The sequence below is a fragment of the Lepus europaeus genome, chromosome 10, assembly GCF_033115175.1.
Source record: "Lepus europaeus isolate LE1 chromosome 10, mLepTim1.pri, whole genome shotgun sequence".
NCBI lineage: Eukaryota > Metazoa > Chordata > Mammalia > Lagomorpha > Leporidae > Lepus > Lepus europaeus.
The window spans coordinates 101,538,805-101,561,704 of NC_084836.1; the positions used below are offsets into that span (position 1 = coordinate 101,538,805).

Genomic DNA, 22,900 nt, shown 5'->3' on the forward strand with positions numbered 1-22,900 from the left:
TTTGTTTTAGTTATTTGAAAGGCAGAGTTACAGCAAGAGGGAGGAAGAAACAGATCTTCCATCCTTGGGTTTACTCTCGGAATGGCCCCAGCAGCCCAGGCTGGGCCATGCTAAAGCCAGGAGCCAGGAGCTTCATCCGGGTCTTCCACATGGGTGCAGGTGCCCAAACATTTGGACCATCCTCTGCTGCCTTCCCAGGCACATTAGCAGGGAGCTGAGTTGTAAGTGGAGCAGTCAGGACTTGAACCGGTACCATATAGGATGCCAGCATTGCAGATGGCGGCTTTACCTGCTACCCTACAACTTCAGCCCAAGGTGCTTCTTTTTACTTTCTGGTAACTGTTTGAATGAAGTGCTGCAAGCTAACTGGCTATAGGAAAAGAACCTTGGCCTTGGATTCCAGAGCACAGGCTGTCCTACTGTGTCCCTTAGTAATCAGCATTTTTTCCTAGGATCCTAATTCCTCCATCTGGCCTTCGGATATCCTTGTCACTAAGAGTTCCTTATCTCCTTCCTCTACCCAAATTGAACCCAGTTGCAATAGAACTATAGGAATCCGCAGCTGCCCTTTTGGGAATAGGAGGGAGACACATAGGCCTTTGTGTGTTCCCTCTGGTCGGCCTGACCCCTTGGCCATTGTCTCTTCTTATGGCTCGGCCACTCCTGGCCTAGTCTGAACAGTCTGCTGCTTCCTGTGTGTCTGCTTCTGCCCTCCAGGTGTAGTCAAGGGGTGGTCCCCAGCTCACCATGGGTCTGGCCCCTTTAGTGTTAAAAGTTCTAGGAATCCCAGAGGAAAAAAAATGGACAGTGACAAGTGTGAGAAACCTTACAAACTCCTTCCAACAAATAGGAGGAAGGTTATCTTAGAACTGGGAAAAGATCTAGAGGTCATTATTGGATGAGAGAACAAGGGCACTGACAGGTGCAGAAATGACAGGGCCAAGTCTGTCTCAGTGCTGTGAGGGGCACAGGGATGTAGGCTCTGCCCTTGAGGAGCTCGTGATCCAGTGAATATAGGACAGGTGCCAAGGGAAGAAGATACTCCTTCTTTTCTTCTTCTTCTTCTTCTTCTTCTTCTTTTTTTTTTTTAAGATTTTATTTATTTATTTGAGAGAGAGTTACAGACAGTGAGAGGGAGAGACAGAGAGAAAGGTCTCCTCTCTGTTGGTTCACTCCCCAAATGGCCTCAATGGCTGGAGCTATGCTGATCCGAAGCCAGGAGCCAGGTGCTTCTTCCCAGTCTCCCATGTGGGTGCAGGGGCCCACGGACCTGGGCCATCCCTGACTGCCCTCCCAGGCCATAGCAGAGAGCTGGATTGAAAGAGGAGCAGCCAGGACTAGAACCGGCACCCACATGGGATGCTGGCGCCGCAGCCGGAGGATTAACCTACTGCGCCACCGTGCCGGCCCCCTTTTCTTCTTCTAAAAATTAATTTTTCCTCTTATTTGAAAGCAGATAAACAGAAAAAGAAGAACATGCCACATCCATTGGTTTATTCCCAAATGCTCACAACAGCCAGGCTTGGATCAGGCTGAAGCCAGGAGCCAGAAACTCCATCTGGATCTCTTGGGTGGGTAGCAGGAACTCAAGTACTTGAGCTAGCACCTGCTGCCTTCAGAGTGTTCAGTTAGCAGGACACTAGATCCGAAGTGGAGACAGAACTCAGATCATGTACTCTTACGTGAGATGTGGACATCCCATGCAACACCTGAACTTTCTGTGCCACATCGTCCCCACCCCCTTTTTAGTGTTTCTTTTTATTTATTTGACAGGTAGAGAGAGAGAAAAACAGAGAAAGAAATAGATTGAGAGAAGTCTTTCATGTGCTGATTCATTCCCCAAATGCCCACGACGGTCAGGGCTAGGCTAGGCTGAAGCCAGGAGCCTAGAACTCAGTGCGGATTTCCTGTGTGGGTGGTGGGCGTGGGCACCCAAGTCCTTGAGCCATCATCACAGCTGCCTCCCAGGGTGTGCGTTAGCAGTAGATGGATTCAGAAGTGAAGCCAGGCCTCAAACCCAGGTCCTCTGATATAGGATGTGAGCATGCCAGGTGGAGTCTTAACCACTGCCCCACATGCCCACCTCAGTGGTAAACTCTGAGTGCCCAGTGTCCTGACCTTTCGGCGGGGCAGTGATAGTATGGCTTTCAGGAGATTGTTGAGAAGACCAGTGAACGGCACCTGGCACCCAGGGAGCCCTCATAAACAGTGACGTGATCTGTGGTTCTCATTGTGCCACAGCTGTGTCCACTTCCTTAGATGCACTGAGCTAAGAGATGGGATGAGATCCTCAGAGGACATGTTGCACACAGGCAAGAAAAGAGAGGCTGAGGGAGGGTGGCCAGAATGCTCGCGGTCATGGAGTGCCATCATCGGGATTCTTTCTCATCTGCCCAGGGTGAGTGGGAGCACCCCATTTTGCATCTAACGAAACATTCAGAGAGGTGGATAACTCACTTGATGCTCACCTGTGTCAGGACCAGGATTCTGGCCCATCCTGCAATGCCAGGCCTCCAACTCCTTTCCCTGTGCCCAGTGCTGGACAGCATCAGCCAAAGGTAGAGGATCAGGCAGATGCTGACCTCATGATCAAAGTGGTTTCAAACCAGTTTTTCCCCCGCTGTGTTTGGCAGATGTTGGTGTTCGTGTGTGGGGATTTCTTCTTTCTTTTTAGCAGGGTGATGGTGCTGTGTCCTCTTCCTTTTACAGTAGGCTCTGAGAAGTCCTGTAGTTACTAATACCAGTGACTGAGCACTTGCACAGGTCGGGCCCTGTGCCAGCCCATTCCATGTATTCTCCCTCGATTGAATCCTCTCAGTCACCCTGTAGGTGGTGGTACTGCTATCATGAGGGGTAGTGAGGTTAAGTCACTTGTGTAGGGTACTTGATGGTGGAGCTGAAACTTGGAGCTGGACAACTGGATCCCTACATGACCGTGGTAACTTGACGTGACCCAGCCCTTGCCAAGCGTGTTTGTGGAGGTGTTTTCTCATGCTTTGCACAGGACACACTCTGTGCAGGCTCTTCAGGGACTATGGAGCTGTTGATATTCTGTGAAGTTGTTAATTGTGGGACTTCCTTTTGTTTAAGATTTATTTATTTGAAAGGCAGAGTTACAGAGAGAAATGTTTTCCCCCAAAAAATTTATTTATTTGAGGGGCTGGCACTGTGGTATAGTGGGTGAAGCCACCTCCTACAGTGCCAGCATCCGATATAGGCACTGGTTCGAGTCCCAGCTGCTCCACTTCTGATCCAGCTCTCTGCTATGGCCTGGGAAAGCATTGGAAGACAGTCCAAGTCCTTGGGCCTCTGCACCCACATGGGAGACCCAGAAGAAGCTCCTGGCCCCTGGCTTCAGATTTGCACAACTTTGGCTATTATGGCCATCTGGGGAGTGAACCAGCGGATGGAAGATACATATTCATATTCTCTCTCTCTCTCTCTCTCTCTCTCTCTCTCTCTCAGCCTCTCTGTAACTCTGCCTTTCAAACAAAATAAATAAATATTAAAAAAAAAAAAGATTTATTTGTTTGAAAGGCAGAGTTACAGAGAGAGTGAGAGTGAGTCTTCCATCTGTTGGTTCACTCCCCAAATGGCTGCATCAGCCAGGGCTGGGCCAGGCTGAAGCCAAAAGCTTCATCTGGGTCTCCCACATGGGAGCAGGGACCCAAGCACTTGGGCCATCCTCTGCTGCTTTTGCAGGTGCATTAGCGAGGAACTGGATTAGAAGTGGAGCAGCTGGGATTTGAACTGGCGTCCATATGGGATGCTGGCTTTACCCACCACACCACAGTGCCGTCCCTGAGAGAGATCTTTCATCTGCTGGTTCACTCCCCAAATGGCTGCAATGTACAGGGCTGGGCCAAGCTGAAGCCGGGAGCCTGGAACTCCATCCGGGTCTCCCACAAGGGTGGCAGGGGCCCAGGCACTTGGGTCATCCTCTGCAGTTTTCTCAAAGCTGATTAGTAGGGAACTGGATTGGAAGTGGAGTAGCTGAAACGCGAAGTGTCACTCTTATGGGATGCTGGCGTTGGAGGTGGCGATGGCTTAAACTAATGCACCACGACACCAGCTGTGGGGTGTCTTCATCTTTGTCCCTGTTAAAATTTTCCCTTGCAGCAAGTACTGTACTCCCTATGTATTCCCTGTGTGTTTGCTGATGAAGTCAGCAGGGTCTCAGACTGATTTCCTGGTCACACTGCCATTTCTAAATGGGGCTCATTAGCTCCGGGCCACTGAGAGCAAATTAGGGGAACAGGAAGAGGCAGCATGGGGAAGGAGGCTGCTCTGAAAAATGTGTCTGCATCTCTCGTCTGAACTGCCCGCTGTGTGGGCCTAAATGCCACAGTGTTGGGGACAGCATTTCAAGGCTTTGGCAGGATGAAGCCCTCTGCCCTGCAGGTGAGCCTGGACACTGTCTGAGCACACTGCCCCCAGTTGGCTGCCAAGGAGCACTTTCAGTTTTGAGAAACTTCTTTCGGTCCTGTCAGCCCACTGTTCCTGTCAACTTTGTGAGGGTAGAAAAACGAGAGCCCAGCCCTTTACCTGTTTCCATTCTGCAGGCAGGATCATCAGACCTCTCTGGGAAAAATACTCCCAAACCAGGTAGACTGGCACCTCTTTTGTGTTCTGTTTTCTTTTTCTTCTGACTGGGGACTTAGAATAGCAAAGCAGGTAGCTTTCTGGTTCTTCCTGTGTCATCATGAACCTTCGAGTGGTGTTTGCAAAGGGCAGTTGGATGAAAGATTTTTCCTTAAGACAGGAGCCATTGCTGGCTTATGTATGGCAGCTTCACTCAGAGATTGGAGTTGAGGTGCTGGAAAGAGTCCCGGGGCTGGAGACCTGGATTCTAGTCCTGACTCTTCCTCTGTTCGCCCGGGTCCTGGCGGGTTATACCAGCCCTTCTGAGCATCAGTTTCCGTAGTTATTTGAGGGGGGTTGGACTTTGGTGTATCCAGGTGTCCTTTTGAGCCCCTCTGCTCTTTTTTTCTTTTTAAAGATTTTATTTATTTGAGAGCTAGAGTTACAGATAGTGAGAGAGAGAGACAGAGAGAAAGGTCCTCCGTCCGTTGGTTCACTCCTCAAATGGCCGCAATGGCTGGAGCTGTACCGATCCGAAGTCAGGAGCCAGGAGCTTCCTCTTGGTCTCCCATGTGGGTGCAGGAGCCCAAGGACTTGGGCCATCCTCTACTGCTTTCCCAGGCCACAGCAGAGAGCTGGGTTGGAAAAGGAGCAGCTGGGACCAGAACCAGTGCCCACAAGGGATGCTGGCGCCACAGGCGGAGGATTAACCCTCTGCGCCACAGTGCTAGCTAGTCCCCCTCTGCTCTTTTTTGTTGTTGTTGTTGTTGGTTTTTGACAGGCAGAGTTAGAGAGAGAGAGAGAGAGAGAGAGAGAAAGGTCTTCCTTTTTCCGTTGGTTCAGCCCACAAAAAGTGGCCACTACGGCCCGCGCGTTGCAGCCGGCCCGCTGTGCTGATCCTAAGCTAGGAGCCAAGTGCTTCTCCTGGTCTCCCATGCAGGTGCAGGGCCCAAGAACCTGGGCCATCCTCCACTGCCCTCCCAGGCCACAGCAGAGAGCTGAACTGGTAGAGGAGCAACCGGGACTAGAACCTGGTGTGCCAGCGCCGCAGCGCAGGATTAGCCTAGTGAGCCACAGCGCCGGCCCCCCCTTTGCTCTTGATACCAAGATTGTGACTCTAACTTGTTCAAGGTTTGGTGAGGTCCCTGCCGCTGTGTAGAGCAAGGGTGGTTACGAATACTCGTTACTATAGGAGGGTGGGTTTCTTCCACATTGGTTAAATTGTTGTTTTGACTCTGGGCCTCTGGCTCATAGACACAGGGCAGATGACAGAGGCACACCTGTGTGCACGTGTAACACTTGCCTGGCAAAGCTTGAGGACCATGTGTGTTTCTTCTGGCCCAGGGTACCCTGAACAGCTGAGGCTTATTTGCACCCAGAACCAGCAAGGAGGAGCCATATGATGCGGAGGCAGGCAAAGTGGGGCTGCCTGGGCCTGCCTGTGGCCCTGCTGAGTGTGGCCAGGGTGCTGCAGCAGAAGTGCCACGGTATATTCCTGTGCAGCAGTCCTCTGGAGAGTGTGGGGTTTGCTGTCATTGTGCTGAGTTGAAAGGCAGTGGTACTCCTCTTGGCTTCCAATCCCAAACCTACCCCTGGTGACTTTGACTAGGGGATCTTAAGTCTGAAAGGACAGTGGACCTTGTCATTAATTTAGCAGGAGCACATTTCTGGACCTGCCCGCCCTCCATTCCAGAACCTCCATGCTGGTAGGGAGTACCCTTAGAACTCGTTAGCCTCCATTGGGATGCCCTGGGCTCTTTGTTTCTCCTGCCCCCAGATCCAGGCAGGTGAAGTTGCCCTCCTGCTCAGCAATTCTTTAAAGAGCAGTTGGGTTTGCTCTGCCTGTGAGTGAGGAGCGCCCTGTCTAGCTGTACTGAACTGATGAGGTTTCTGAAGATGGTTTCTGTGTGGTCACTGACAGGTGCTGGACAGAAAGGGCTTCCCACCCCAGCTGAACGCCTCTGCTTTTTAGGGTATATCTTCTGTATTTTCTTCCAAATAGCTGTTGGGAGGGTCTAAATGAAGCAACTGTCGAGAGACCAGTGTTTATTTCAACTTGGTTGGAGTTGTTTTTGCTTCAGCTTTCAGAGCCAATAAAGCTGGTTATTAGATTCTGTAATTGCTGCTGTAATTACTCTCTTGGAACTGGCAAAGGTATAATTAAATATGGAGATTCCAAGGACTGTTTTTTTTTTTTTTTTCCATCTGAAAATAGCCTCTTAAACTTCTGTTGGCCTGGGTTAGGTTTCAATTATTATTATTATTATTATTATTATTTAAGATTTATTTGAAAGAGTTACCCAGAGGGAGGAAGAGAGGCAGAGAGAGATAGGTCTTCCATTCGATGGTTCACTCCCCAGTTGGCCCCAATGACTGGAGCTGCACTGATCCGGAGCCAGGAGCTTCTTCCGGGTCTCCCATGTGGGTGCAGGAGCCCAAGGACTTGGGCCATCTTCTACTGCTTTCCCAGGCCATAGCAGAGAGCTAGATAGAAAGTGGAGCAGCCAGAACTCAAATTGGCGCTCATATCCAGATGCTAATCTACTAGCCACAGTGCCGGCCCCAGGTTTCAATTATTGAAGCCATTGTGTTTTTGTGAATGAAACTGGGGATTCTTCAGCAGGAAAGAGAGCTTTTTAGATGCCTCTGTGTGAATATTTGGTTCAGATGAGCAGCTCTTTGTTAACCTGGTATTTTGTTGTAATTTTAAAGATTTTAATTCATTTGAAAGGCAGAGTTCCAGAAAGGGAGAGAAAGACAAAGACAGACAGATCTTCCATCTGCTGGTTCACTCCCCATATGGCTGCAGTGGCTGGGGCTGGGTCAGGCTGAATCCAGGAGCCTAGAACTCCATCTGGGTCTCTCAAATGGATGGCAGGTACCCATCTTCCTCTGCTTTCCCAGGCACATTAGCAGGGAGATGGATGAGAAGTGGAACAGCCTGCTGCATCACAACGCTGGCCCTTTTGTTGTTGTTGTTGTTGTTTTTTAACCCAGCTGTCAGGAATGCAAAGTTAAGACAGGACTTTAAGAGCCAGTGTGGGGGCCAGCGCTGTGGCACAGCAAGTTTACGCCCTGGCCTGAAGCGCTGGCATCCCATATGAGCACCAGTTTGAGTCCCAGCTGCTCCACTTCCTATCCAGCTCTCTGCTATGGCCTCAGATAGCAGTAGAAGATGGCCCAAGTCCTTGGGCCCCTGCACCCACATGGGAGACCCGGAAGAAGCTCCTGGCTTCGGAGCAGCACAGCTTAGGCCGTTGTGACCAGTTGGGGAGTGAACCATCAGATGGAAGACCTCCCTCTCTCTCTCTGCCTCTCCTCTCTCTATGTAACTCTGACTTTAAAATAAATAAATAAATAAATGTCTTAAAAAAAAAAAAAAAAGATGAAAGAGCCAGTGTGTATATGTAAACACTGGGCTTGGTCCTTTGGACTTTGGTTATACGTCGAAGCAAATTTCTGAAGTCTAAAATAAAGTTGGGCTGGAGGGAGTTCTGCTTTATGCGTGATGTCCAGAAGAGACATTTTACTTGTCACAGTACCCTTGTCCCTCTAAGCTTTTAGTCTGCCCCCAGACTACCTCACCGTGGTGCCCACATTTTTAAGATGCAGAGTGGCTTGTGTGCTGTGCATGTTTGGTTTACTCAGACTCCTATAGCCCAGGTGCTGACTGCTTGTCTGTTTCAGGGTCACTTTACTTAGAAATGATGTTTGGGGGCTTCTAAGGGGAGAACTTATCATGTGCTCTTTTTCTTTGGAACTTTTAGCTTATTCAGAAATACAGATGGAAGTTAGATCTTAAAGAATACTGACAGTCCCTGCTGGGCATGAGGCTGTAGTGACCACTGCCTGGAAGGAAGAGGCTGCATGGACCTGCAGCAGGAAGGGGTGTTGGGGCCAGGCTGAGAGGGTGCCGTAGGGTGAGGCAGGACAGGGGGCGTGGGGGGGCAGGGGGGAGGGATGATTTCCTGCTGTGTGCTCTGGGAGGATGCAGGGAGAGTGTCCTGCCTAATGAGTGTTCTAGCCTGTGTCTCAACATTGACATTATCAGTGCCTCTGAGTCAGAGGTTCACAGGAAGTGAAATGTGGGCCCACCGCATGTGAAGAACCCTGGGTAGAACATACAAAAACATATATGGGTGAAATTGGAGATTCAGTATAATATAAGAACTCAGTGTGTACCACATGCAGCCACTGTAAAGATGAATCATATGGGCCTGGCGCCGTGGCTCACTAGGTTAATCCTCCGCCTGTGGCGCCGGCATCTCATACGAGCGCTCTCTCTGTAACTGTACCTTTCAAATAAATCTTTTTTTTTTTTTTTTTAGATTTATTTATTTATTTGAAAGGCAGAGTTACAGAGAGGCAGAGGTGGGGAGAGAGAGGGGGGGAGGGAGAGAGTTCTTTCATCCACTGGTTCACTCCCTAAATGGCCACAACAGCCAGAGCTGAGCTGATTCAAAGCCAGGAGCCTCCTCCAGGTCCCCCATGTGGGCACACGGGCCCAAAGACTTGGGCTATCCCCTCACTGCCTTCCCAGGCCACAACAGAGAGCTGGATTGGAAGTGGAGCAGCCAGGACTTGAACCGGCGCCCACATGGGATGCTGTCACCCCACAGGCAGCAGCTTTACCTGCTAAGCCACAGCATGGGCCCCAATAAATCTTTTAAAGAAACAAACAAAAGCCAGGGAAATCACTTCAGTTTTAAGAGTCAGGTTTTGCTGACTGTATGAAGTCACTTTCATAAGCATTTTCACAGTCTCCTGCCGTTCTCAGGACACTGCAGTGCAGGGCTGATCGGTCGCTCTCAGTGTGTGTTCCTGAGAACTACTGGTCTAGAGTTGCTTCCATCATGCTAAGCCTGTTGGGGGGCGGGGAGAGTGGAGGGCTGGGGGTTAACAGACCAGTGACTGAGCTCTTGCCAGCTCTCATCACAGCAGGATGGCTTAGATAAGCTGCTTCACCTCTCTGCTCCCCAGTGTCTTCATTAGTATGGGCCTGGGGTCTCTGCCCAGCCACTGGGGCTGGAGGATTAAAGAAATGAGGTGATGGGGCTGCCACCTTGCTTGCTTACCACGCAGTAGGCATTCACCTTGTTGTGGTGGACAGTGCTGTGTTGGGCCATGGGAAAGAGGTACCTGGCCTGAGAAGGCTTGAGAGTCACCTGGTGATTAGGGTGTGTCTAGCTCATTTCCTGTGGAGACAACACAGCGCAAAGAAGTTATCAAGGACGCTGGTCAGTAGTACCAGGCACTTAGTGGCCTCTCCCAGGATGTCTTCTCTCTGCTGTGGTTGTCAAGGCGTCCTTAAGACCTGATGCTGGGCTTGCAGGACCTGGGCTTGTGGAGGGCAGTCTGTCACTTGCTTCCACAGGACCTTGAAACAAAGTAACTGGATTTGCATTCCTTCTACATTCCCATGGTCCCCTGGACACTCCCCACTGGACCAAATGACCCTCCCCAGTGGCCTGCAGTTTTCATCAGGTGGGAGGTAAAACGGAATGGCAGGGCCTGGACTTCGGGGTTCTACCCTTGGCCTAAATCCCTCTCTGCCTGTTACCACCTGGGTGTCCTGGGCTGAATTCCATGACTGCACGGAACCTCAGTCTCCTCTCTACTGGAAGGAGTGGTCTTTCCTACATAGAGGGCTGCTGCTCACAGACACTTGTGTAGTGTGCACAGCGAGTTTTGGAGATGCAAGGACTGCGTGCAGGATGGATTTCTTGAAGGCATGGGCCATTTTGGCCATTCATATCAGAATCAAAGGAGATAACAGATTAGCTGACCTTTCAGATTGGATTATGGAACATTTCATTGTTCTGGGTTTCTTGCAAGTTCTCTTTAGCTTGCTTTACCTTTTAGCCAGGGGGATTTTTTGCTGGTAGTTTTGTTTTTTATTTATTTGAGATGGGGCTGGGAGGGAGAGGAGTGCTCTCATCTGCTGAGTCTCTTCCCAAATGCCTACAACAGCTAGGGGGCCGAAGCTAGGAGCTGGGAATTCAATCCAAGTCTTCCATGTTGGTGGAAGGAACCCAACTGTCCCTGCTGCCTCCCAGGATCTGCAGCAGGAAGCTGGAATCAGGAGCAGAGCTGGGAATGGGACCCAGGCACTCTGATCAGGGTTTAGGTGTCCTAGCCAGTGAGGCTGAATGCCTGCCCCCTCTCCTGGTTTTATGTTTCTTTTGGAGCAAGTGGGGTAGCTTTTACATTCAGGCCCAGGCATTTTCCCTTGGCATATGGTTCTCAGGAGAGAGCCCTAGGCTCCCAGAGTATGTGTGGACGAAGTATGCGAGCTATTCATGTGATATAGGGAGAAACCACAGCCCTGTGGGGGAGGTGATTGTGACCACAGCCAGGATATGACTGGTCTGCTACTCTGGAATGTGCATGTGAGTGTGTGAGGCCTGTGCTGTCCAAGCCTGCAGCAGGGCTGGGCAGCTTTCTTGACACTGCCCAGTCTAGCTCAGCCATTCCTTCTAGTTGAATCTAGGTTGTCTTTCCTGTTTGTTTTAAAGGTTTATTTATTTTATTTGAAAGACATAGTTACAGAGGGAGAAGAGACAGAGAGGTCTTCTATCCACTGGTTCACTGTCCAAATAGACCCAACAGCTGGATCTGGGCCAGACAGAAGCCAGGAGTTTCTGCTGGGTCTAACACAGTACCAACCCCTATTTGTTTGTTTTTTAAATGTTTGTTTACTTGAAAGGCAGAGCTGCCCCAAATGCCAGCAATAGCCAGGGTTTAGTGAGGCCAAATCCAGGAGCCTAGAACTCTGGGTCTCCCATGTGGGTGGCAGATGCTCAAGCACTTGAGCCTCCATCTGCTGCCTCCCAGGGTGTGCATTAGCAGGCAGCTTTAGTGGAAGCAGAGGCACTCTGATACAGGGCGTGAGCATCCCTGCTGTGCCACAACTCCAGCCCCACCCCCTGGCTTTGACGACCATCTAAGATGTGTGTTGAAGAAAATTTTAAGTGGAAAGAAGGGAATTGAGACAGGAAGCCTGAGTTTCAAGTAGACAGATGTGGTTTTGGCCCCAACTTTGCCATAGATTTACCTTAGTCAATTGCTTGTCTTGACTGCACCTTAGAACAGGTGATCTCCACAGCCCTAACGTGCTAAGCGGCTAAGACAGATGACTTGACCAAGTGGTCCCACTTTGGATTTGCTTGTGGCAGGGAGTTCTATCTCTAGTCGTGGTGTTTTTTTGTTTTGTTCTGTTTTTTTTTTTTTTTTTTTTTTTTTGTTGTTGTTTTTTTTTGTGATAGATAATGTTTTTTTCAGCCTAGGACTTTTCACTTTTGTTGAAGACATTTCCAAGAAGAAATTACTGTATCAGTACAGGAACATCATTAGGTTATTCCTGGGTGTCACTGTATTAACTTCACAAAAGTATTGTCACAGTTTAAGAATTGTTGGCGGGGTCAGTGCCGTGGCTCACTTGGTTAATCCTCTGCCTGCGGCACCGGCATCCCATAATGGGCACCTGGTTCTAGTCCCGGTTGCTTCTCTTCTGGTATAGCTCTCTGCTGTGGACCTGGAGGGCAGTGGAGGATGGCCTAAGTGCTTGGGCTCCTGCACCTGTGTGGGAGACCGGGAAGAGGCGCCTGGCTCCTGGCTTTGGATCGGCACAGTGCCAGCCGTGGTGGCCATTTGGGGAGTGAACCAGCAGAGGGAAGACCTTTCTCTCTGTCTCTCTCTCTCTCTCACTGCAACTCTGTCAAAAAAAAAAAAAAAAAAAAAAGAATAGTTGGCTTTGTGTAGCATTTTGTTTTTTAAACAGTTTTCCTTATTTGAAAGGCAGAGCAATAGAGATCTTCCATCCACTGATTCACTCCTCAGAGGAGTTCATTCCCCAGATGCCCACAACAGCTGGGGAGTTGAAGAATGGGAGCCAGGAACTCTATCCTGGTCTCCCACATGGGAGGCAGGGACCCAAGGACCTGAGACGTCATTTCCTGCCTCCTATGATGCATGAAAGATCATTTTAATCCAAATTGATCTAGTATTTGGTATGGCCATTAGTTATTATTTATTTGAAAGGCAGAGTTACAAAGAGGCAGAGGCAGAGAGATCTTCCATCTGCTCATTCACTCCCCAAGTGGCCGCAATGGCCAGAGCTGGATCAATCCAAAAGCAGGAGCCGGGAGCTTCTTCCAGGTCTCCCACACAGGTAGCAGGGGCCCAAGCACTTGGGCCATCTTCTGCTTTCCCAGGCCATAGCAGAGAGCTGGATCAGAAGAGGAGCAGCTGGGTCTTGAACTGGCATCCATATGGGATGCCAGCACTGCAGGTGGTGGCTTTGTACCTGCTATGCCACGGCACTGGCCCCACAATGGAACTTTAAAATTGCTTTGTAATAATTAGAGCTGCCTGGGTTTTGGGGGTATCCACTATGTTTAAGGAATGGGGTGTTTGCGTATGTTATCTCATTTATTCCTCACTGCACACTATCAGAGAAGTTAAGTAGCTCACTGAGGTCTGACTTGGGCTTTGGACCTAAGGCAGGTTGTGCTCAACACGTTCTGTCTCTGGGCACAGTCTGTTCTTTGATTTAGTGTTTGGTCACCTTTTGATCCCGTGCTTGTTTCCTGGCTACGTTTTGAAGTGTAAATTTGGGATATTTTCTTAGCAACTTGAATGTGCTGTTTTTATAGAAGAGATTATCAACCCTCTGTTGGGGTGGAAGCTCAGTGGTATCCAGTACAACTGGGGAGAAGACTAAGGTGAGCTGCCGGGCTCCCTGGGGTCTGCACTCTCTGAGAGCCTGTGTTGTCTCCTGCAGCGGCCCTCCAGGCTCTGAAGCGCAAGAAGAGGTATGAGAAGCAGCTGGCACAGATCGACGGTACGCTGTCCACCATCGAGTTCCAGCGGGAGGCCCTGGAGAATGCCAACACCAACACCGAGGTGCTCAAGAACATGGGCTACGCTGCCAAGGCCATGAAGGCGGCCCACGACAACATGTACGTGCTCACCACTGGTGGCGGGAGACCCCCGCTCAGCAGGGCACTGCTGGCTGGCAATACCTGGCGCCCATGCTGTGGCCTTGGGTGGAGCCCTTTATTTCCCCGTTCAGACACCCGAGTTTATTCTACTGTGCTCTCTTTTTGGAGCTTTCTACATGGATTATGTACCTTTCTGCCTCTGGAAGCGTATCTCATGGAACGGAAAAAGACCACCTGAGTAATTCTGGGCTGTTGGGACGAGCCTGCTCATAGCCAGAGAAGCCTTCCATGTCCTGTCACCCCAGCCCCTTACCAAGGTGGAGAGACCTGGGTCCCAGAGGGGGCAGCTGACTTGTCCTGGGTTGTGAGGGAGCTTGCACAGAACTGGGGTTAGACTCAGTGTTTGTGACTTAACCTGATGCTGTCAGGGCCTTGAAATGTTTTGGTTATCTCGGGGCTTTGGATCTCTGTGTTCTGACACCGCTTTTCCTGGTACTTTTGTTTCTTCCTCTTTTTGGCCACTGATTTCTCGCATACAGTAGCCTGAGAAACTAAGAGAAGCCTAAGAGGATCAAGCTTGCTACAGTTGCAATAAAGGCCAGGGTGGCCAGGCTCCAAATGAGGGCTTCTCCTGTGAAGGAGATCCTGCTCCTGCGTTTGTTTAGGTCTTCATGCCCAGGGGTTTGGAACCCTGTGGTTCCTTTTGGGTGCTCAGCTGTGCTCTAGAACAGGAGTTGGCAAAATACAACCTGGGAGCTTGCTGCCTCTTTGTGTAAATAAAGTTTTTTTGAAACACACTCATGCCCATTAATTAGCATATTGGCTGGGGCTGCTTTTGTGCTGTGCAGCAGCGTTGAGTGTTTGCAACAGAGACTATAGCCCACAAATTCTAAAATATTTACTCTCTGGCCCCTACAGGGCAGGTTTGCTGAATCCTCTCTAGCATGAGGCTTCAGGAAAAGCAGCCTTCAGATAGGTGAGGTGTTGCCTGAGGGTGGGAGTCCGTTGGACTGCGCTGCTCCATGGGACCCCGTCTGCCTCATTCTGTTCTCCCAGAGCACATCTCAGTCAGTGTCCCGACCCGCGGGACAGCAACTGGGGTCGAGTACCTAGAAGGAGAAATGAGAGGGGCAGGAGACACAAGGATGGCAGCAAGACAAGTGCTGATCAAGCTGCAACTTTATTTTTTGAACTGCTCACTATATATCATTGAGGCATGGGAAAGAGGAAGGGCTTGTCTTCGCTACTGCAGTGCTGACGCAATCAAGAAAAACCCGCGGGGCCCTATTACGGGAAGGGGCCCTGTTACGGGAAGCTACAAGATTAGGGAAGGGGGGTAGGGCGGTTACAGGCGCATGGCTTCTACAAGATTAGGGAGGGGGGCAGGGCGGTTACAGGCGCATGGCTTATAGTACATTTTATCTGACACGCCAGGTTTTTCTATTACCAAGAGGTAAGGCCACCTACTGCATGGTCCCTGACAAGTCAGGACTGGGTATGCTTTGAAGTACATGTGTCTGTTGGTCTGACTGACAGTATATTTTTTAAAAAGATTTATTTATTTTTTTGAAAGGCAGAGTGATAGAGAGGAAGAGGCAGAGATAACGAGATCTTCCATCCGCTGCTTCACTACTCATATGGCCACAACAGCTGGGACTGGGCCAGGCCAAAGCCGGGAGCAAGGATCTCCATCCTGGTCTCCCATGTGGGCGGCAGGGGCCTGTGGGAGCACTGTGGCCACCCTCTGCTGCTTTCCCAGGCACATTAGCAGGGAGCTGGATCAAAAGTGAGATGCTGGTGTTGCAGACGGCAGCTTAACCTGCTGTACCACAGTGCTGGCATGGACAGTGAATATAAAAATTCTGCATATTTGCCTTTACTTTGAGACCTAGTGGAGGAGCCAGAATGGATTTGAGTAGATGGGAATGGCCTGCCAGGTGCATGACTGTGTTTTACCTTTGATGATTTTACCTCCCCCTGTAGACAGTTGCCCTTGAAAGAAGAGTGGTTGGCCCAGAAGTTAAAGTTCTGTGGTGTCATCTGACACATAACTGATTTGCATGTGGCACCTTGCCCTCTGACTTTGCTAAGCCTTGTTTCCTTAGGGTGTTGGATGAAATAATTATCTTACAGACACTTCCTTCCCCCTGGATTCGCTGACTCTTGATTTGAAAATGTTAGCCGAGATGGGTAATATAGTATAGGTTCTTGTCTTTGTCTAAGAAAGAATTCAGACATGAGACAGACAGGGGTGATGAGCAAGGTGGCAAGGTTTAGTGGGGTAAGGAATCCATCAGAACAATGGGCCCCTCTCCAGACCAAATCAGAGAGAGTGTGCCCAGTCAATCAGCCTGGAGAAAGCAAGGTTACATGGTTTAGTGGAGAGGCTACACCTGGCAGGCCAGGCGGGCAGCTCAGGAAACAGCTGAGAGCTGAGCATGCAGTCTGTATGCAGGCTGAGGCTTATAAGGGAATGGGTCCAGTTCTTCCTGCTGCTTCTCCTTCCCTTCTTCCTCCTTCTCCAGGACAAAGAGTTTGCTGAGTGTGAATTAGGTAAAATTCCTCCCAAGGTTTCACCTGGGTGCCGTCAGACTGGGTAGCCCAGTGGAGCTGGGCAGAGGAGCTTCCCCTAGGGTGCCATCCTTGGGGGAAGCTTTGGAGGCTTTATCGCCCGGTGTTATCAGGTCAGGTAGCCAATGTGGTGCTGGGAGGATTCTCCTGGGGGGAAAGGCCGAGACCACCTGTAAAGATATTGGGTATGGGCAGGACTTTGTAGTGTAAAATACTGGGCTGCTTCCAAGGTGCGCTTTGAGGCTGTGACATTCCTCTCTGAAGAAATTTTTATTTTCTTCAAACCTCCCCCTCCCCCCCACTAATTCCTAACTTCCTACCTAACAAAAGGAGTAAGGAAGACAAGAGTGATGGTCACAGGGAGTGATGGCATGGGGGGCTGGGAGGCAGGTTGTGCGGAGTGGAGTTTCTCTCCCTGCCTCGAAGACCCTCTTTCCCCAGACCCATCCACCCGTGTGACAGTGTGTCCGTTTCATTTACAGGGACATCGATAAAGTCGATGAGTTAATGCAGGACATTGCCGACCAGCAGGAGCTCGCAGAGGAGATTTCCACAGCTATTTCCAAACCTGTAGGCTTTGGAGAAGAGTTTGACGAGGTGAGTGGCTTCCTACAGATCTCATAAGCCTGACAGGTGACACCTGGCTGCCCCTTTACATGTTCTGGAAGGCTTTAGGCACTGGGAATGTGGTTTGGGAAGTACCAGCTCTTCCCTCTGCAGAGGCTTGGGTGTAGACCAGGCGTGCTGCTCACCCCCCTGACTTCTGGATGGGAGAGATGCTTCCCCGGTTGGCAGAGGGTGGCTTGAAGGAGCCTCCATCAGGACGCTTAGGCAGGCCCCGGGTCACTGATTGGTTTTTGCAAGTAGTTACACTGCACCTTTCCAAGGTGCATCCTTGTGTGCAGAGTTCCAGTGGCAGAAGTGGTGAGCCCTGGGGGAGTTTACAGGATTTGCCCTCAGAGAGCCCTGCACTGGAGTCAGGGTAAAGCTAAGGAGAGGGCATTTACATCTGACCCACCATGGCTGCCTGCAATTTCTACTATAGCAGGTTGGAACTTTGCATCTCTCAGGTTTGTTTGTTTGTTTAAGATTTATTCATTTATTTGAGAGGCAGAGGCAGAGAGAGTGAGGGAGAAAAAAAGAGAGATTTTCCATCTGCTGGTTTGCTCCCCAAATGGCCTCAATGGCTGGAACTGGGCTGATCCAAAGGCAGGAGCCAGAAGCTTCTTCTGAGTCTCCCATGCAGGTGCAGGGGTCCAGGGACTTGGGCCATCCTCTACTGCCTTCCCAGGCCACAGCAGAGAGCTGGATCAGAGGTGGAACAGCTGGGACTCGAACTGGCGTCCATGTGGGATGCCAGCACTACAGGCAGTGGCTTTACCTGCTACGCCACAGCATTGGCCCCAGTCTCTCTCTCTCTTTTTTTTTTTTAAATATGTATTTATTTTACTTGAAAGTCAGAGTTACACAGAGAGAAGGAGAGGCATAGAGAGAGGTCTTCCATCCACTGGTTCACTCCCCAGTTGACCACAACGGCCAGATCTGTGCTGATCCAAAGCCAGGAGCCAGGAGTTTCTTCTGGATCTCTCACGTGGGTGCAGGGGCCCAAGGAATTGGGCCATCTTCCACTGCTTTCCCAGGCCATAGCAGAGAGCTAGATGGGAAGTGGAGCAGCTGGGACTCGAACCAGTGGCCATATGGGATGCTGGCACTATAGGCGGTGGCTTTACCTGCTGTGCCACAGCTGGCCCCAGTCTCTCAGTTTTTTAAATACAATAATGGCCTTTGTTGGTGGTGCTTCATTATATCTTAGATTTTATTTTTAAGATTTATTTATCTACTTGAAAGACAGAGTTACATAGAGAGGGAGAGAGGGCTAGAACCTCCATTTGGGTCTCCCAGTGTGAATGACAGTGGCCAAGCACTTGGGCCATCTTTGCATCCCATATCGGATGCTGGCATTGAAGGCAGCAACTTAACCTACTGTGCCACAATGCTGGCCCCCCATTATGTCTTAGATTTGAGTCACCAGGAGGTCAGCTCCTCTCCTCAGAACCTGGTCCTTTGTCCTGCCTGCCTCCCATTGGATAGGAGAGGAAACGCTCTCACCCTTAGCTCCCAGGACCATGGTTTCCATGTTTTTGGATTAGAGTTTGAGCATCAAGCTAGTTTCAGTTCAACAAACCCTCCTGAGTCGTCACTTGCTGTACCCAGCTCTGAGATAAAGCAACGGGGATGAGAAGACCCCAGCCCCTTCCCCAGGTGTGAGACCCGGACGTGTACTTCAGTGCTTGCTCGACAGTGTGTTCCTCCACCAGAAGGAGCTTGTTGGGGGCGTTTGAGTCTCGGAGTAGAACCCGGAGTTCTTTCCTCTCTGGCCTTTTCAGAAGGGGATGTGTGTGCACCGAGCCTCAGGTCAGAGGCCTGGCACAGGGGCTGGGAATCCAGGGAGGGCTCTCACTCTTGTGTGTCCTTTTACCAGGATGAACTCATGGCTGAATTGGAAGAACTAGAACAGGAGGAGCTAGACAAGAATTTGCTGGAAATCAGTGGACCCGAAACAGTCCCTCTACCAAATGTTCCTTCTATAGCCCTACCGTCAAAACCCAGTGAGTACTGCCTATCCCGAGCCCAGGCACAGTCCTGGTGTGTGTGGTGGGCGATCTTGACCACACTTCTGTGTGGGTTCTGAGCTTGCCCAGGGTCGAGAACCGACAGGACTTGTGTGATGGCCACAGAAACGATGTCAAACGCCCTTTTCCTGATTTCTCTCTGGAACACAGCTTTTTTTTTTTTTTTTTTTTTTTTAAGAAAGATTTCTTTCTTAATTTGAAAGTCAGAGTTACAGAAAGCAGAGAGAGGGCGTGAGATCTTCCATTCACTGATTCACTCCCCAAATGACTACAATAGCTGTGGTTGGACCAGGCCAAAACCAAGAGCTGGGAGCTTCATCCAGGTCTCCCATGTGAGTGGCAGGGGCCCAAACAGGGAGCTGGATTGGAAGTGGAGCAGCTAGGACTTGAACCTGCGATCGTATGGAATGCTGGTGTTAGAGGTGGTGGCTTAACCTGCTGAGCCACAACACTGATCCCAGGAACATAGTTTTTTAACCTTGGTACTTGGATTTGGCCAGATAATTCTTTAGCCTAGTAGCTGGAAACTGTCCTGTGCACCGTAGGTGTTTAGCAACACCCTGGCATCCACACATTAGATGCCAATAGCAACCCACCCTCCCCTGAGTTGTGAGGGCCAAAAATGTCTCCAGACATGTCCCTAGCAGGAGCCACACCCAGTTGAAAGCCTCTATTCTAGAGTGATTCTTTTTCCCCTCTGTGTTACCAAACGAGAGAAAGCTCCGGTCACTGTGAGGTGCGAGAGTTCAAGTCCAGGGCAGCTCTTGTGCCTGCGTGGTGCCCTGTACTGTGCACAGTGGTAAAAGCCCAGGCCCTGGGATGGACCCCTCCCCCCCTCGATAGGAAGGAAACAGCTTCGGCTCTTTCAGAGACATGCTCTGCAAAACCTTCACTTCCTTCTTCCTGTTCCTTCTCTCCTCCCCTCCCACAACATCTCTCCCTGGGTAGAAGGATTCCACACACAGCTTCTAGGAAAGAAGGGGCAGTGTGATGTGGCCCGAAGAGCAGTCACCTCCCCCTGAGGCGTGTGGAGGGGTGGGTCAGGCCACCTGAGGAGCTGGGCTGGCCAGGCTCAGCTGTCTGTGCTGTTCTGTCCCCAGATCCCGCCTTGGGTGCTCTGGGTTGGAGGCTTTGACGGAGTCCCGATGGGCGCGCTTGTGAAGCCTGTCTGGTCCCACTCTGCCAGGTGCAGGGAAAGTGCCTGGTGTCCTGGAGCCTTGTTGCACAGCTTTTAGGCACCAAGAGGCCGTTTGCCAAGCAGATACCGTGTGGCGCAGCCCTAGCGCCCAGCCAGGCTGTGGTGAAAGCACTGCCCCCACCCTCTAAATAGCCTTGTCTCTCATCACACAGCCAAGAAGAAGGAAGAGGAAGACGACGACATGAAGGAACTAGAGAACTGGGCCGGATCCATGTAACTGGTCCAGCGCGGCTGGGCCCAGACAGACTCTGGTGGCCTGCACAGCGGGCAGGCGTGTGCGTGTGCGGGGCAGGCACAACGTGGTGCAGGCCGGCTCCACCGTTCTCGAATCTCACTCCAAAGCAGTAGGGCCGCATCACTGCTCACTCTCGCATCGCATGGCCTGCACCCTGTGGGACGGGTGGGGGAGGGGGGCGGGCGGGTGGGAGGTGCCTGCTGTTTATAATGTTGAATTTCTGTAAAATAAACTGTATTTGCAAATCCAACATTGAGCTTCTGGACTGCGCTAACCCCACTGCTGAATCCTCAACGGAAAGGGTTGCGTGTTCACGGTCGCAGTGAGCTGTAAGCGCAGCCTCTGGCCTCAAGTCAGGTGACTCGTCGCGCATCTGTAAGACTTGTATGGTAATGGCAGAAACGTGGTGTTTTCAGAGCCATAGGCTTTTCCTTGTCCTCAGCTGTAAGAACATTTGGGTTTCCTTGAGAGCTGTATTTCTGTCTATCCCCCGTGGACTGGCCCCTGTGTTTTCCGCTCCAGCCCACTCCTCACTCCCTCTCCCCCTGTCTTTTGGAGTTTGTGACACTTGATTCGAAGTGGGTGGTGTTCTCTTGAGAACAAGTGAGATTGTTAAATTAAATTCCAGCTATACAGTTTTCTAATCTAGCTCTATGTTCTGCATTGCTGTTTGTGATAACTGATAGATAACTCATTGGAAACATGTGCATACATTTATATTCAGATGAAATTATGATTTGCACTGTCTATTAAATATCTCAATTAATTTTCATACTTCGCCATTGTGTTCAGTCAGTCATTTGCCTGGGAGCTGACCCTCTGCAGGCTCGCATGGCATCTGGTGGGGTCTGGAAACACTTGGGAGACTGGAACAGGATGTGCACTAGTGGTGGGAACTTGCTACGAATCTGCGCAGGTTCCAAGGGCCATGGATCTATGGTCCCCACCTTGCTTGGGACCCCCTGGGCCCAGTTCAGGGTGAATGATCCTTGGGGGCTCCAGGGTCTTCTTCCTTCAGTGCCAGCATGAGCTCCCTCTGTTAGGAACATGGTGCCCATGGGGAGGATGCAGGAGGTGACAGAATCTAGGACACAAGTGTTTTCTCAGGTCTTCTGTGACTCACCATGGGACTTGGGCCCATGGTACCAATGATGGCCGTTCCATTTCTGTTGCTGTGTAAGAAACTACCCTGAAGCTTAGCTAGGGAGAGCAACTTTTATTACACTCCCAGATACTTAGGGTCAGTGATTTGCTTTTTGAGTTTGATTTTTAACTTATTTGAAAGGTAGAGAGAGAGAGAGACAGAACTCCCATCTGCTGCTTTAGTCCCCAAAGGCCTGCAACAGCTAGGATTGGGCAGACTGAAGCCAGGAGCTCCATCCAGGTCTCCATGTAGGTGGCAGTGACCCTAGTACTTGAGCCATCACTGCTGCTTCTCATGGTGCCCGCTAGCAGGAATCTGGACTTGGGGGTAGAGCAGGGACTGAAACCCAGGGACTCTGATTCGGGATGCAGACTTCCCAGGCAATGTCACAACTGATGTGTGAAAGGCCTGCCCCTGGGCCACACATTTGGAAAGGGCCCCTGGGGATGGCTTGTCTCTGCGCTGTGATGACTGGGACCCAATGCAGGAAGACCTGAATGCTGGCGGTCACCTGGAGACCTCTGTAGTCACGTGGTATGCGTGGCTGTTGGCCTGGACGTCCTGTGGGGCTGCGAGTAGTAACACCGGCCCCTCCATGGGCTTCTTTACAGTACCGAGGCCTCCATGTGATCAGAACTCAAGGCTAAAACTGATGGTCCCAGACAGTCAAGTAGAGGTGCCTCCCTGTTTCTGACCTAGTCTTGGAAACCATGCAGAATGACATGACTTCATAGCCACTTAGAAGTGAGATGCAAATCCCCCAGGTTCGTGGGGAAAAGCAGTGAGACCCTCCTTCATGGGGATGGATCTAGTTGTAAAAGGTCACGGTGTGCCGAGGTGTCACTGGGCTGGCTTTGGGACAGTCTGCTGTCACAACAAACAATATTGGATAAGTGCCAGTACTGGATTAACTCAGTCGGTCTCTGAACTACTGAGAGAATATTTTGGGGCCCACACGCATACATACACGCACACTAGGATTTATGTCTTTGTGTGTCTGATGTACATGTGTACTAACATGTCATGTGCATGATAACACACACAACCCCTTGAAGTTCTGAAAGCTTGGGGTAAGCAACAGATCCAAGAGAAGTCTCGGGGTTTTCTTCCTGTGCCGGGAGCTGAAGGAGTCACTTCTGCAGTCCGTCCCCTCTGCCCTGGCCCAGGGCACCACTGACTCAACCTGGGCAGCCCCAGCAAGGCCCTGGCTGATTGCATCATCACCTGACTTGCCCAGCGCCCATCGGTCCTTTCTTCACAGACACCAAGCCAAAGCCACAGTGGGCTTTCTAAAGAGCTGTCACTCACCATTCAAAGTCCCCGCAGCAGTCGCAGCTTCCACACGGGGGCTGGATCTGGCCACTGCCACTCTGCTCTTCCCATCTGGCTGCAGGCCCTCTCCTCCTGGGAGATTCATGCATGGGTCAGGTTGCTTGGGGGAGGGACCCGAAGTTGTGCGTGAGACCTGCTTCCAGGTAAGTTTCTTTTGTCTACCTAACCTAACCCGTGAGATGATCTCTTTTTTTTTTTTTAATATTTATTTATTATTTGAAAGGCAGAGAGAGAAGGAGAGGGAGAGAGAGGGAGAGACAGAGA

General features: G+C 50.6%; 1 protein-coding gene across 1 annotated transcript in view; it reads left to right on the forward strand.

The window, feature by feature from the left end:
- Nucleotides 1-20,326, forward strand: part of CHMP4B (charged multivesicular body protein 4B) — a 53,274-nt gene extending 32,948 nt beyond the window's left edge. Inside the window, exons 2-5 of the mRNA XM_062204048.1 lie at nucleotides 13,364-13,541; nucleotides 16,577-16,691; nucleotides 18,577-18,703; nucleotides 20,078-20,326. Of these exons, the coding sequence (XP_062060032.1) occupies nucleotides 13,364-13,541; nucleotides 16,577-16,691; nucleotides 18,577-18,703; nucleotides 20,078-20,142 (485 nt within the window). The 3' untranslated portion in view covers nucleotides 20,143-20,326. The remainder of the gene's footprint in view (nucleotides 1-13,363; nucleotides 13,542-16,576; nucleotides 16,692-18,576; nucleotides 18,704-20,077) is intronic.
- Nucleotides 20,327-22,900: the final 2,574 nt, after the last annotated feature.